Raw genomic sequence first — 16,126 nt, forward strand, 5'->3', positions numbered from 1 at the left:
TTACAGTATTACTGCTAAAAGTGTACTTACTCAGTGGTGTTTTTGGTATAACTGGTTCCTCAGATTTCAAGGGTTTGCTTATGCCAAACTGGTTTTCTGCTGAAACACGGAAGTGATATTCTACATTTTCTTTGAGGCCTTTTACCACCAGAGATGTACCTCGGACTCTGGAATCAATGGTATACCAGGCAGCCTTAGGCACTTCTCGCCTCTCAAGGATGTAGCCCAAGATGTCGGCACCACCATCATCAGCTGGGGGTCTCCAACTGACCCTTACAGAGCGAGCTTGTATGTCATCATATTCAAGTGGTCCTTCTGGAGTATTGGGGGTTCCAATGACCTTGACCTTGATATAAACGGTCTTCTTGCCACATTTATTCTCCAGAACCAGGTCATAAGTACCGGAATCATCCCTGTCTGCTTCTTTGATGACTAGCTCAGTGTGTGTTTCAGATGTTGCGATCATGGCTCGCCTACTAATATCTTGGCCTTCCTTGGTCCACTTACATATTGGGAATGGTTTTCCTTTGATTGGTATGGTAAGTCTGATGACTCCTCCTTGTCTCACAGAGATACCTTCCTGGTACCTTTCATCAAGTTCATAATCAGGATATTCTGGGAAAGAAAGGTTGGGTTAAAAGGAAGAATTTTGGAGGGAGGGTAGAAAATAAGTGTAAAGGCAATTATAGTGCAAAGTTAAAGATCATATATCTTACCAAGCATTTCAGTGACTTTTACTGTTCCTGGTACCTCGGCTGGCTCCCCAGGCCCACCAGCATTACATGCTAGGACACGGAATCTGTATTCAGCACCCTGTGGTAGGTGTGTTAGAGTATACTCCCGAATCTTGGTAGGGGTGGTGTTACACTTGGTCCACTCATGTTGATCCACTTTTTGCATTTCAATCAAGTATCCTGTGACTTTAGATCCTCCTTCATCTTCTGGAACACTCCATGCCAGGGAGACAGATGTTCTTGTTGTATCGGTAACTCTAGGGTTTTGTGGCTTTCCTGGAGGAGCTGGAATTAAGAATAAATAACAATATGCTTGTTAAAAGTGCTACAAAGCTGAAACTCAACTGTGCCACCTGACAAGTTCAGTGAGTTTTAGAAGCATGGATAGTTAGTATCAGACTGGTTTTTTTTTGTTTTGTAAAAGTTGCATTCATTTTTATTAGTACAAACATGTAAACTTGCTTTTTCTTTGTCTGAAAGTGCTTATTAAAATTTTATTTAATTTTTGGTTTTTGGGTCAAGTCCAGCAGTGCTCAGGGATTACTCCTGGTTCTTTGCTCACATATCACTCTTTGTGGGGCTCGAGTAATGGGTAATAGAGATTAAACCTAGGTTGGCTGCATGCAAGACAAGTGCCCCACTTGCTGTATTATCTCTTCTGTACTTTAATTATTAATATTATTTTTTGCTTTTTTGGGCCACACTCAGCAATGCTCAGGGGTTACTCCTGGTTCTTCACTCAGGAATTTCTCCTGGCGGTGCTTGGGGGACCATATGGGATGCCAGGGATCAAACTCAGGTCAGCCATGTGCAAGGCAAATGCCTTATCTGCTGTACTATCTCTCTGGCCCCTTAATTATTTATTTTTAAAATTTCAAAATTACTACCATCTTAGTTTTCCAACAGTTTTTTTCAACAGTTTTTAAAGTACTTTCAGAAATATTGTTTTTAAGTTTTAAACTATGATAGAGGGCATATAGCAAGAGTCCCAGTTTGAAGAGAGGGAAATAGATGAGAGAATAATATGAAAATTGATGTGCCAAAAACGATGAGAAACTAGAGTGGGAAGAGGAGAAGCTGGAGTCCAAAGTTGATCATTATAAAGAGTTACATATTAACTTTTTGTCTTGATGGAAATACTCTGTATTTCCTATGTGAGAGTGGTTAACAATAGCACATCTCCTGAAACAGAATTGTAGGTTTCAGGAGGATCGCTTTTGCTACATTAAATTATACCTCAATAAACTTAACTCATAGAAAACATGCTTACCGATTGGATCCATGGCAACAACTGGTTTAGAAGGACGACTTGGTTTTCCAGTTCCTCTGGCATTAATGGCTGTGACACGGTGTTCATACTCTAAGCCTTCAGTAAGACCAGTAGAGCGGTAACGTGTCATTGTCACCGCGACTTTATTGACACGGACCCACCGTTCTGCTCTCACTTCTTTGCGTTCCACAATATATCCAGTGACTTGGGAGCCTCCATCATCTTCAGGTGGGTACCATGTAAGTGTCATGCCATCACGAGAGACATCAAATATCTGCAAGGATTCTGGAGGTCCAGGAATATCTGCAGGAAAACAGGTAAACGCAGTGGCAACATGAGCAGCAAATAAGGACTTATGTGTTTTCATAAGTGTGATTGTATTTTAAGTGGTACATGTGATTCCTGTGACTATATTACAGTGTTTTCAGGGTTGTATTTTCTTTCTGTTCCTCATTTTAAGTTCAATAAACATGTATTAAGCAAGTACTATTTTTCCTTCATGCATGCATTCCTCCTCTCCTTCTCTTTTCCTTCCTCCCTGTCTTCTTTCTTTCTATCCCTTTCTAACTCTTTTATCATTCATTAAAAAAGAAATATCTTGAAAACTTCCATGAAAAGAAATAAAGACTTTAAAAACAAGACCCTGTGCTATGGATATTGACCAGGTGTTTGAGCACATGCCTTGCTCAAGTGAGGTAGTGACGTCTTTGGTTTGATCCCTGATACTCTATGCTGCACCCTCTCTGCCAGATCCACTGGTTGGTGGCTTCTGAGCTTTGCTAAGAGTTCCACATATCCCATTTCCCCTCTTCCCCAAAGTCCTTCTTATTAAAATTTAGAATAAAAAGTAGAGAGAATGGTGGAAGGACTTACTGATGCTGCTGCGGCATTCAATGACCTCAGACTGCAAGTAAGAGCCAATGCCAAAGCGGTTTGTTGCAGCCACACGGAATACATATTCATTTCCTTCAGTGAGTCTAGTGAACTTAAACGTTGTTCTTGTCACAGATTCAGATACTGGGAGCCATCCTGGACGATGAGCATCTCGTTGTTCTACCACGTAACCACTCAATGGAGCACCACCATCCAATTCTGGTGGTTCCCATGAAATGATGACTGAAGTGGCATCAATTTCATCAATCTTGATAGGCCCAGTTGGTGGACCTGGCTTATCTATGAAAGACAAAGAAATAAAGAAAATTAGTTTTCACTTCAGATTAAAACTGGTGATTGAACATCAACCATAACTTGCTGGTGCTGGTATCATCCATCCTTACCAAGAATAATAACTTTAATGGTTTCTGATGCAGTTCCAGTTACATTCTTCAATTCAAGTGTATATTCTCCAGTATCTCTGATAGTGGTTTCACGGATGGTTAATTTAGTGACTTTCGTATGAGTTTCAACAGTGATACGCTCTGATTCTCTTAGTTTAGAACCAGCAAAGAACCAGGAAGCAACAGGAGGTGGGCGGCCCGCAATGGGAATGACCAGTTCTATTGGTCTGCCAGCCGGGACATGGATGGTCTTTTGAGGCATTGTAGAAAGATCAATTGTTGGCAACACTGCAAGAAAAAAAATTAGGCATTTATTCTTAAGCATTATTTCCAATAAAAAATTATGAACTATTAAAATTTTACTTTTTTATTGCTATAGTTTGTCTACTTGGTACATACCTCTAAGATCTTGTACAGTTATGGGAGTGACGATTTCTCTTGGTTCTGACACACCTTTCTCATTTTGCGCCCTTACTCTAAAGGAATACTGTTCACCTTCATTTAAGGAAATAACAGTATGCTCTAGGACTGTGGGTTTTAAGGTTACAACCTTCATCCATCTCTCCGTGCCGGCTTTGCAGGCCTCGAGAACATATCCCGTCAGTCGACTACCACCATCATAGAGTGGTTTTTCCCAGGCTAGCGTGACAGTTGATTTGGTAACATCAACTACCTCTAGCTTTGTAGGGACCAGAGGTACTTCTGAGACCAGCACTGCATCAGATGTTTCACAAGGTTCTCCAATACCATAAATATTTTCTGGCAACACTCTGAAATAGTACATAGTTCCTTCTAAAAGTCCAGAAATCCGGTAAAGTGTCTTGCTGCACTTAGTAGTTACTGTTTTGAATGCTCTCATGGCAGCTTCACGCTTCTCAATAATGTAATTGTTGACTGGTGCTCCACCATCAATTGTGGGGATTTCCCAAGTAATGGTCACAGAATCTCTTGATACTTCCTTAACTTTCACTGAAGGACAAGGACCAGGAGTATCTAAAAATTGGAATGAAATTAAAGATTCATGTTTATGTGTCTAATTTCTAAAATAAATCTCTTCCTAAACTCCAGAAGATATACTTTACATAATTTCTCTCTAGAGAGGCGATCAACCATAGGTCAGTGGATATTTTTAGAGAATCCATTCACAGTATAGTTAATTTTAAGTCAAATACTTACCATATACTTTTACAAGGACTGTTGCTGATTTCTTGCCAGACTGATTTTCAGCTTCAATGGTGTATTTTCCAGCATCATACCGGTTAACTTTGTCCACTATCAGCAAGGAGTAGCTTTCAGTGTTGTCAATAATAGCTCGACTTGCAAGGTCAATGCCCTTCTTGCTCCATGTGATGACAGGAGGTGGTCTTCCAGATACAGAGACCATCAAGCGCAGTGTGGTTCCAGCTCTGAGGGTCACAGTTTTCTTCAAATCATCTGCAAGCTCAAGATCAGGTATTTCTGGAAAATAAATGTGAAAATTTAATTAATTCATGAAGAGGTATGATGAGAAAATAATTCACACAAAAGATTATATTATAAATACCTAGTCTTTCCACAGGTTCAATTTCAGCAGTTGATTCACTATATTCACTCATACCCTTCACATTCACTGCAGCAACTCTGAAGGAATATTTCTGACCCATTTTGAGGTCTGGCACAGTGAATTCATTATTTCTCAGTGTGGCATTGGTATGCACTCGGTACCACTGATCAGTGCCCTTCTCTTGCATTTCAAGAACGTATCCTATGATGTCAGCACCACCGTCATACATAGGCTTGGTCCATGCCAAACTAATGCTGCGCTTGGTAGTGTCCACAACTCTTGGAGCAGAAGGTGGTCCAGGGGTATCTATGGCATTTTAAAATAAAGATATCATACAAATAAGGTAATGTTGAGAAGTTGCTTTTAATTTTTTCAAGACAAAGTTGTTACTGCTCTTTGACCACACTCATCAACATAATTTCTGTAACTTGGCTCTTTTGATATTTCAGAACAGCAATGTAGCTATATTATTGCTATCATTACATATTATTTTAAAAACAGAACTACTTAAAAAAGGTACTCTAGCTAATTTCATTGCTCAATATCCATTCTCAAGGACATTTCTTTAGCTGCTCAATTTTCATAAAGGTAATATTTATCTCTATCTTTTATCTCTATATTTTATTTTTTTAATTTTTATTTTATTTATTTTTTAAAATTTTTTAAATTTTTTTTTTATCAGTGAGACATGATGAGGTACATTTGCAGACTTACAAATTTTTGTGCATGGGTTTCAATTATACTATCTCTATATTTTAAATTACTATGGGAATCACTTTCTTAAAAAAATTTCTCCTATTCAGTCTCATTTATAACTATTATCCAGTTCTTAGGCTCAAACTCCATAGAAGTATTGATCACTTATTTTCGAACTTCTCATGGCAGTTATATTGTTATTAATTAAAATATTAGAAATCCCTTTCCTTGAGCAAACTTCTTAAAATACATTGTCTCTCTTCAGTGTTATTATCGACACTACAGTGCATTTTCCTACATACTTAAGAAGATTTATAAGGTATGTCCTTTCCTACTGGTATTTTTCCCACAAATTGGAAAATACTGCTAAATATTTTCAACAATTCAATTGCCAATTAGTTATAAAAATAGTAGTTAAAATAGTTTCTAACCTATGCTATATCTAAACTACCCTAATAAAAATGTGAGTTTCTAAATCATTCACAAATTCTAAAGTTCTTATAAAGAATATGTTAAAAATGGTAATATAGCTTTGACGAGAAATACATTTATGTATGATTCTTGGAACTCACATGATGGTTCTCTGCAGGAGATAAAGTTGGAAGCTTCACTGGGTTCACTGTTACCAGCAGCATTCACTGCAGTCACCCGGAACTGATAATCACAGCCTTCCATCAGACCAGTCACCTTCAGCCTGGTATCATATACCACATAGTCTTTGTTGACTCGTGTCCAGCGCAAGCTCTTCTTCTCACGTTTGTCTACCAGGTAGGTACTAATTTCATTGCCACCATCAGATTCAGGTTCCATCCATTGAATGATGATATGCTCCTTTCCAGCCCCAACTTCTTCAGGTATGCCAGGTTGTGATGGAATAGCTGTTTATATTTTTAATTAAAATAAGTATGATCAGAATTGCACAAAATGACAGTGAGCTGACCACCCTCCCCTCTCCCTGATTCCATAACATTTAATTATCAAGTTGTTTTAAAAGTGGTAATACTTACTGAATGAGTTTCTGGCTATAATAGGCTCTGATTCAACAGGCACACCAGGACCATATTTATTTACTGCCCGGACTCGGAATATGTATTCATTGTTTTTGATGAGTCTGGTAACTACATAGGACAGGGTAGGACATTCGCCTTCCACAATCACCCAGTGGAGCCTGCTGGTCTCACGTCTTTCCACGATGTAGTGAGTTATTTCTGCTCCTCCGTCTTCCTGAGGAAGGCTCCAAGATAAAGTGCACTTTTCCTCTGTCACTCGGCTGACAGTGAGTTTTCCACATGGGCCAGGGGAATCTGAAACAGTGTAATGACAGCCATGATATAGTAAATGTTACTTTGCCCACTGAAAAATTCTGTAAGGATAAGTATATACAGCATACTAACTAAAAGTTACTAACTTTGTCCACTGGAAATTTCTGTAAGGATAACTATATGTGGCATGCTTACCAAGAACTTTGACCATGACAGACACGGCTTTGGTTCCACTAGCATTCTTCACTGTTAAGGTATATTTTCCACTGTCACTCCTGTCACAGAACTTGATCACAGCAGTTGCTCGCTTGCCTGTATACTGCAAAGACACTTTTTCACAGAGATCTAGTTCCTTGTCCCCTTTGGTCCAGATAATTTTGGGCTCAGGTTTGCCACCAACAGCAGCATCAAGAACAAGATCTGAACCTGCTCTGATGGTAACCAAATCACCCTGTAATCTGGCATCTAGTTCGGCTTTGGGTGGAGCTGTCAAAAGCAAAATGAATGCAAATAAATACATGATAATTTATTTTCACATAAACTGACAATTTTAAAGGAGAATGTTGACCATTTCTTACAATATTCATCTCGGCAAGTGACAGGTCCTGTTGATTCTGATCCTTTGCTAACTACGCCTGCTGCATTCTTGGCGAGTACACGGAATTCATAAGTGTCTCCTTCACTGAGTGCCGTCACAGTAAAGAAATTGTCAGACACAATGGTATAGTTACACTTCAGCCAGCGACCATCTCCAACTTCACTGACTGGCTTACGCTCTACGATGTAGCCCACAATCTTGCTGCCTCCATCATACACTGGGGCAGACCAAATCAGTGAAACTGTGGATCTTGTGACATCTGTCACCTCTGGTCTTCCTGGTGCATCTGAAAAGGATGCATAGTTAACATTTGAAAAATACATATGATTTACAAACATTTCTTTCTACAGTAATTTAAATCCAAGGAAGTGAAATGAGACTAGGAAAATAAACAGCAGCACATAAAAAAATGCAGCTCTGAATTCTAGAGGTAACAACAACACCACTGCCAGTAATAACAATAATAGTAATACATACCAACTGGGTTTTGAGCCATTATAGGTCTTGAAGCCTCGCTGGCTTTGCTCACGCCTGCAGCATTGAGTGCATATGTTCTGAACTGATACTCTAGTCCTTCCACTAAACCAGTCACTTTATAGTTGCACTCTAAGCATGGTACTTTGTTTTCTTTCACCCAAAGAATGGTGTTACGTTCTTTCTTCTCAACCCAGTAGCCAACGATTTTGCTGCCACCATCGTGGTAGGGTTCTTCCCAACGAATAGACATGGCATTGGCAGACACATAATAGACCTCAGGTCTGGTTGGAGCACTTGGTGGTACTAAATATAAACAAAGGTAACAAATATGAATACAACTTCATAACATTTAGGGAAAATATTTAATTGAAGATGCTGACATGTGATTATCTATCATTTGTTTTCTTACCAAATGGATGTTCCGCAACTATTGGCGCAGATTCTAGAGGCTTGCTGACACCAAATCTGTTCTCTGAACTGACACGGAAACAATATTCCATGTATTTTGTGAGATGAGTGATTTTAATCTGAGTGCGCTTGACACTTGAATTAACAAGTTGCCAAGCTGTTTTTCCTGACTCACGTTTTTCAACAATGTAATTAGTAATTTCAGTGCCTCCATCATCTTTAGGTTCAGACCATGACAACACACATGATTCAGCAGAGACAGATGAGACGTCAATGGGGCCAGTTACTGGGCCTGGCCTTCCAATGACCACAACTGTGATGGTAAATGTTTTAACACCAGCTGTGTTTTCCAAGGTCAAGAAGTATCTGCCAGAATCTCCTCTCATACTCTCCTTTACAGATAGGGTGGTTCTGTCTTTTGTGGTTGTGATACTGACTCGATCTGTCTCCTTCAGTCTCATTTCTTCGAGCTTCCATATGACTTTGGGGGCTGGACGACCACTGATTGGCACATCAATGGTAAACGGGCTTCCTGCTTTGCAAGTGATCAGTTGATTGGTAATGCCAGTGAGATCAGCAGTGGGCTCGATTTGAGGCTCCTTTATGATGACAGAAGAGAAGGCTTCCCTGGGCTCACTGTAGCCAGCATCATTCTTGGCTTTCACGCGGAATTCATACTCAGTGTTCTCAACAAGACGTTCTACTGTGAAAGTCAGCTGTTTGGTGTGACCAGCTTCAACCCAGAAGTCAGATCCCTTCTGTCTCATTTCAAGCAGGTAACTGGTGATGCGACTGCCCCCATCATGCTCAGGTTTAAGCCAAGCTAAGACTGCAGAGGATTTGCTCGTGTCAACAATATCCAGTCTTCTAGGTGGAGCAGGCTGTTCTGTGGCTAAGATTGGTTCAGGCATTTCATATGGCTCACCAACTCCATACTCATTTTCTGCAGAAACCCGGAAATAGTATGGTACGCCTTCTGTCAGGTCACTGACCTTGAGGATCTGACGAGTGCATTTTTCACTGATAACCTGCCAGCTGCGGCGACTTGCTTCTCGTTTCTCTACCACATAGTGATGGATTCGGGCACCTCCATCAAGGAGAGGGGCATCCCACATCAATGTAACAGATCCTCGGGTCACATCCTTGAAAGTGATCGGGCCAGGTGGGCCTGGAGAATCTAGCACTTTCACAGTGAATGTGATAGACTTCCTACCACTGTTGTTTTCCACGGTCAGGGTGTATTTCCCTGCGTCATTTCTGTTGCAGTTCTCCACAGTGAGGGTACTGAAAGAGTCTGTTGTGTGAATATCAGCTCGAATGCTAAGGTTTGAGTCTGGCTTGCTCCACACAGCTGTTGGAGTGGGTCTGCCTTGGTAGGCAATGAAGAGGCGAATACTGGCTCCGGCTCTAACAATGTGAGTCTGTTTAAAGTTTGCATCTATGTCTAGCTCAGGAGCTGTTAACCGGTCAATTGCTTTAATTGTGCCAGTCACTTCACAGCTGTCTCCTTTCCCAGCACCGTTGATAGCACTAACCCGGAATTTGTATTCTTCACCAGCTTGTAGATCAGTGACTGTGTATCTTGTTTTTACACATGCTTCTACATTCACCTTGTGCCAGTCTCCTAAGTCTGCTTTGCACATCTCAATAATATATCCAATTATTTCCATGCCACCATCAAACACTGGCTTGGCCCATTCCAAGCTCACTGTTGTTTTTGATGTGTCTGTCACTTTTACCACACTGGGAGCACTTGGAGGGTTGACAGGCTCTCTACATTTGATGAGTCTGGAGATACCACTTGCAGGTCCTACTCCAGCAGCATTTTCAGCCATGACATGGAATTCATATTCATTGCCTTCTGTCAGGCCAGTGACTTTGAATCTTGTCTCAGAGATCGGATGTTTGCTGATCACTTTCACCCATCTTGTGCTTTTCTTTTCTCTCCTTTCAAGGATATAATGTTGAATTTCATTGCCACCATCTGATTCTGGCCGGGTCCACGTCAGGGTAATGCTGTTACCTGTTACATTACTAGGTTCTGGAGTACCAGGAGCATCAGGAGTAGCTATAAAGTGAGATGAAGAGAAAGAAAAACCAATTAGGTATGTTTGTTTGTAAATTTATCTTATGCTAGTACCACTAAAGAAAGAGGGACACTTACTGTATTGTATTTGAGCAACCACTGGGTCAGACTCAAGGGGTCTGCCAACTCCAAACTTGTTAACTGCAGAAACACGGAATTGGTATTCATTGCCATTTATAAGTTTAGTGGCAGTGTAGCTTAGAGCTTCACATTTATCCTCAATTAATGCCCAAGCAAGTCTGCTGGTTTCCCGTTTTTCAATGATATAGTGAGTGATGGGGGAGCACCCATCATTAAGTGGGGCCTCCCACCAGAGGGTCATCTTCTCGCCAGTAATATTGGTGACTCTTATTGGTCCAACCGGTATTCCAGGTGTATCTGTAAGAAAAAAGTTCCAAAGTTAATGTCTTTTTTCTCAGATATTAACGTGCAATTCAGTATATCTCTAATATTAGTTTATATGTTGTAAGATTATGAAGACTTTTTTTAAAGTACCTTGTACTTTCACTGTAATTTCAGCTTTTGTGGTGCCAGATACATTTTTGGCTTCCACAGTATATACACCACGATGCTCCCGTGTAGCATCTCTAACAAAGAGGCTGGTAGATCCCAGGACATCAGTTATTTCTACATTCATTCTCTTTTCAATTTCCACTCCATCTCTGAACCAAGTTACTCGAGGTACTGGTCGTCCTTGTACCAAAGCTTTAATTCTAAGACTCTCTCCAGACTTAATAGTGAGACCATCAAAATATTCAGGGCCAAATTCTACTGTTGGTGGAACTATAAAAGAAAAAGTAAAATACATTAATTTGGTCTAATAAACATATTAACATTTCATCAGCACAACTTCATTTTTCATTAGCACAGTATAGTCTGGAAGGGGAATGCTTATACTATTACCTAAATCTATTTTGAAGGACGGATTGATAACTGACAATTTATATTATGGTGTCAAACATTTACGTATTGTTTGGTTAGCTCTTTTATTATGTGCTTAATGTTGTTACACTATCATTTGTAAAATGAGAAAAAATATTAACAGTTCTTTTATTTCCTAATCTTACTATATATCTAGACATGTTATTATAAAAGGGCATCAACTGCATTCATGCAAAGTGATGATTGTACTAGTGGATGTAAGTTATATTTTAATAACTTCAGAAAGATGTATGACTAATCTTGAGAACATTTAAAAATATTTATTATAAATGTTGAAATTAGGAAAATAAAAACTCATTACTATTTGCATGCTCTCTGTATAGAAATGAGTAAAATATATAGTAAAAAGATTTGAAGCCAATCATATGAATTTTGTCACCTGCGTACTATAAAATCTGGCTCATCTACATATTAGCCTTAAGCATTTTTATGACAGGATGTTTCTGTTCCTATTTTACAGACCAGGAACCAAGAGTATATTTTTTCAAATACAAATATTGTTAGTCTTTCATAAATGCTTACCATTTTCATCTCTTGTCATAATAAAGCCAGAAGACTGTGAAGGTGGACTTATTGTTCCAACAGCATTTCTTGCAATTATTCTGAACTCATATCGATCCCCGGGACTAAGTCCAGTAACTGTGTATTGACATTCACTGACATCAGTAAAGTTGCATCTAACCCAGCGATCATTCCCTTGCCGTTTTTCAATGCTGTAGGCCACAATCTTACTGCCTCCATCACGCAAAGGTGGGTTCCATTTAAGTGTGATAGTTTCTCGGGTGACATCAATGTAGTCAGGGGTGCCAGGTGGATCTAAAAAAATCATATAGAGAAGTTCAATACATCATTTCTAAAATGAAGTAAAACAGGTAAACCCCAAGTTCACTTTTGCCATGATTTTCAATTTCTCTGTTCCATAGTATTTTTTAAATAAAATAATGTTGATTTTTTTAAAAAAACAAAGTCATGTTGATTTACAACTCTGTATTTGTTTTAAAAATAAAGTTTCACCTCTTCAAATACATGTTCCACACCATGCCCATTATCCATGTACCAAAGAACTTTATAGTTTTATTGATTTAAAATGATACCTCTTACCTTACATGAAGAAAAGTCAGAAGGTAATACATAGAAATAAAGCCATGCTTATTCCTAGAACATTCAGTTGCTAATTTATATACATCTGAATAATTATGCATCACTTACCTACTGGAGAAACAGCCAAAGTAAATTTGCTTGGGTCACTGGGTGAGCTCAGGCCCGCAGAATTTTCAGCATATACACGGAACTGGTAATCCAGGCCTTCTATTAGTCCAGTAGCTCTATATTCTCTTCCAGATATTGGTGAGGTATTCACTCTTTGCCAGAGGATGCTATTCCTTTCTTTCTTTTCAACATGGAATCCTGTAACTTCTGAACCACCATCATATACTGGAGCATCCCAAGTTAGGGACATACCATCAGAAGTCACGTTGTAGATAACTGGCTTTCCTGGGGGACCAGGAATCCTGAACTGGTGTTTTGCCACAATAATGTTTGAGACAAGTGGCTGGCTGACGCCATATCTGTTTTCTGCCCTAACTCTAAACTGGTACTCAGCATCTTTGACTAGGTTAGGGACCTTGAAAGTTGTTCTGGCAACACTTGAACACACCATCTTCCAGTTAGTCTGTGAAGCTTCTCGCTTCTCAATGCTATAACAAGTAATCTCTCCTCCTCCATCATCCTCAGGTACATCCCATGACATGATGACACTGTCAGCCTTGATTTCATCAAATCGTATGGGCCCCTTAGGCTTTGATGGTGGGCCAAGTGTGATTATTGTCACTGGAAATGAATTCCTACAAACTGCATTATCAAGAATAATGGTATATTTCCCTCCATGCTCCTTCTTGGCATTCTTAATATTCAAGGTAATTTTGTTTTCAGTTTTACTAAAGCGAACATATTCACTTTCTTTCAGTGGCAAGCCATCTTTTACCCAACTGATCGATGGTTTAGGTTTTCCTTTATAAGGCAATTCCAGGTGAACATTATGCCCAATTCTCACAGTGACAAGTGCCCCAGGGATTTCTGACAGATCGACTTCAGGTGTAATGACAAGTTCTTTCACAGTTATTGGCCCAATAGTGACAGCGTCGCTCAGTCCTTTCTCATTTTTGGCAGACACTCTAAATTCCAGGACTGATTGTTCCTTCAGTTGGCCAACCTCAATTTCACAGGTCTTAGTTATGCCAGCATGCGACCATGCTTGTTCACCCTTAGCCTTTCTTTCCACAACATATTCTGTAATAATGCTACCACCATCAAAGTCAGGCTTGGTCCAGGTCAGGGTAACAGATGTCTTTGTGGAATCTTTCATTGAAAGGTCGCGAATAGGAGCTGGTACTTCAGCTGCCTTCACTGGCTCGGTGGTTTCACAAGGCTCCCCGAGTCCCATTTCATTTTCTGCAAGCACTCTGAAGAAGAATGGAATTTTCTCTGATAAATCTGTCACTTTAAAGGATGTGCTGGAGCATTTGTGTGACACTGCAGACCATGTTCTCTTGGTGGCATCTCTCTTTTCAATGACATAATTAATTATGGGAGAGCCCCCATCAATGAGAGGAGGATCCCAGAGCAAAGTGACTGTGCCTCGAGAAACATGTTTAATCTGTAATTTCTGGCAGGCAGCTGGTGTATCAAGCACTTTAACGCTCACAGTTGAAGACTTGGGCTGACCAACTCCATTTTCTATTGTGAGGACATATTTTCCTGTATCATTACGAGTAACTTGAGGAATAATGAGCAATGAAGATGAATCAGTGTTTTGAATACTGTATCTGGTATCGCTGCCAAGATTCTTCTCATCCTTTCTCCATGTGACAGTAGGTGGAGGTCTGCCTTTAAAGGGTATCAATACCTGTACATCTTCTCCAGCTTTAGCTATTATAGATGTTCTGAGAGCCACATCAAGATCAATCTCTGGTTCCTCTGTAAACATAAATAGAAACACAGAATGAGTGTTAAAGCAAAAAAATGAGTAAATTCCTAAACTTTCTGTAAATCAAAAAAAATGAAAAAAACTCTAGGTATATACCAAGTATATCTTTAGCTTGTACAGGTTCAGTCATTTCTATAGGCTCTCCTTGTCCAGCACAGTTTACAGCAGATACCCGGAAGTAGTAATTGACTCCAGGTTTCAGATTTGGTACTACATATTCTGTAGTTCTGACTTCTCCTCTAGTAGAAACAACAGTCCATTCCTCTTCCTCTCCTTGTCTCATCTCCACAATATAACCGGTAACATCACTGCCTCCATCATAGACAGGTTTACTCCATCCAAGGGTGATGGATGATTTAGTTGAATCTGCAATTCTTATCTTAGCTGGAGGGCCTGGAGGATCTGAAATGGTTATTCATAATATAGTAATTACCACAGGCATGTACAATTTAGTGATGAATGGAGACACAGGTGAAGATGCTCTATTTATGAGTACTTACCAATGGGATCAGCAGCTTTGTAAAAGTCAGAGGGTTCAGAAAATGGACCTTGTCCAGCAGCATTTACAGCACAAACTCGGTACTGATAGTCACTATTCTCTGTGAGTCCTGTCACTTTCTGTCTGGTGTCACGGATAGTTTCCTTTAAAACTTTAAGCCACCCAAGGCTTTTCTTGTCTCGCTTTTCAAGGAAATAGCCAGTTATTTCACTACCACCATCTGTAACTGGCCTGTTCCAGACAACAGTCATTGAATTCTTGGTAATCTTTGTCACCTCTGGTATGCTTGGTGGTCCAGGTGTAACTATTTAAAAAGGAAAAGGAAATTAGTTCAAAGGAGCAACCGAGTTACTCCCTGCAGTGCTCATGTGTGGAGTTCATGTGTGGTGCTGAACCTGGCTTGAATGCATGCAAGGTCAAGTGCTTACCCACTGTCCTATCTCTACGACCCCTTAACTTGCACTTGTTCTTTTTTTACTTTTTTATTGAATAACTATGAGATAGACCCTTACAAAGTTGTTCATGATTGGATTTCAGTCATAAAAATTACACATAAAGTATTTTTTAATCTTACTTTAGCTATCTAATAAAATCACATCTCACCAAATGCATTCTTTGCTACCACTGGATCAGATTCCAGAGGATCACCAATTCCATATTTGTTCACAGCACGGACTCGGAAAATGTATTCGTTTCCTTTGATAATTTTTGTGGTTGTAATGATGCACTCTTCCAAATTTTCAGACACCATAGACCACACAACACGACTGGTCTCACGCTTCTCCACAATGTAGTGAGTGATTTTCGCACCGCCGTCATCTGCTGGAGGTCTCCAAAGCAGGGTTATCTTTTCAGCTGTGACAGTCTTAAATTCAATTGGGCCACCTGGAGGTCCTGGTTTGTCTATCAGTGAAAGAACAAGATAATATATTAGCGTTTTTGAAAATAAAATTAAAATAAGGCATTTAAAAGATAATTTAAATTTACCACATTTTTAGGCAAACAAAATATGATGTCCTGTATTCAGTACCTACCAAGGATTTGCACTTTAATGGTAGCTGAGGCTGAGCCCATGGCATTCCTTAGTTTTAATTCATAGCTTCCACTATTAAGGCGGTTTGCATCTTTGATAAGTATAGAGGCAGTATCAGTGGTATTTTCAACACATACTAGTGCATTGGTTTGTAACTCTTTATCATCTTTGTACCACTCAATTGTAGGTGCAGGTTTGCCAGAAATGCCAGCTCTTAGCTTCACAGATGTTCCTGCTCTGTATTTTACAACTTCTGTATATTCTAGAGGCAAATCAATTACAGGCCCACCTGCAAGAAAAATACATCATAAATAT

At 39.6% G+C, this 16,126-nt stretch overlaps 1 protein-coding gene across 1 annotated transcript in view; it reads right to left on the minus strand.

The window, feature by feature from the left end:
• Positions 1-16,126, minus strand: part of TTN (titin) — a 291,603-nt gene that overhangs the window by 15,012 nt on the left and 260,465 nt on the right. Inside the window, exons 281-302 of the mRNA XM_056110131.1 lie at positions 15,813-16,100; positions 15,382-15,681; positions 14,780-15,082; positions 14,376-14,681; positions 12,503-14,269; positions 11,816-12,109; positions 10,847-11,134; positions 10,430-10,729; positions 8,267-10,333; positions 7,858-8,160; positions 7,361-7,666; positions 6,978-7,268; positions 6,528-6,824; positions 6,093-6,398; positions 4,825-5,130; positions 4,458-4,739; positions 3,681-4,274; positions 3,282-3,569; positions 2,878-3,177; positions 2,005-2,307; positions 717-1,019; positions 31-615 (exon numbers count right to left, since the gene is read on the minus strand). Of these exons, the coding sequence (XP_055966106.1) occupies positions 31-615; positions 717-1,019; positions 2,005-2,307; positions 2,878-3,177; positions 3,282-3,569; positions 3,681-4,274; positions 4,458-4,739; positions 4,825-5,130; positions 6,093-6,398; positions 6,528-6,824; positions 6,978-7,268; positions 7,361-7,666; positions 7,858-8,160; positions 8,267-10,333; positions 10,430-10,729; positions 10,847-11,134; positions 11,816-12,109; positions 12,503-14,269; positions 14,376-14,681; positions 14,780-15,082; positions 15,382-15,681; positions 15,813-16,100 (10,377 nt within the window). The remainder of the gene's footprint in view (positions 1-30; positions 616-716; positions 1,020-2,004; positions 2,308-2,877; positions 3,178-3,281; positions 3,570-3,680; positions 4,275-4,457; positions 4,740-4,824; positions 5,131-6,092; positions 6,399-6,527; positions 6,825-6,977; positions 7,269-7,360; positions 7,667-7,857; positions 8,161-8,266; positions 10,334-10,429; positions 10,730-10,846; positions 11,135-11,815; positions 12,110-12,502; positions 14,270-14,375; positions 14,682-14,779; positions 15,083-15,381; positions 15,682-15,812; positions 16,101-16,126) is intronic.

This window comes from Sorex fumeus, unplaced genomic scaffold (assembly GCF_029834395.1).
Source record: "Sorex fumeus unplaced genomic scaffold, SorFum_2.1 ptg000009l, whole genome shotgun sequence".
In the NCBI taxonomy this organism is placed as follows: Eukaryota; Metazoa; Chordata; class Mammalia; order Eulipotyphla; family Soricidae; genus Sorex; species Sorex fumeus.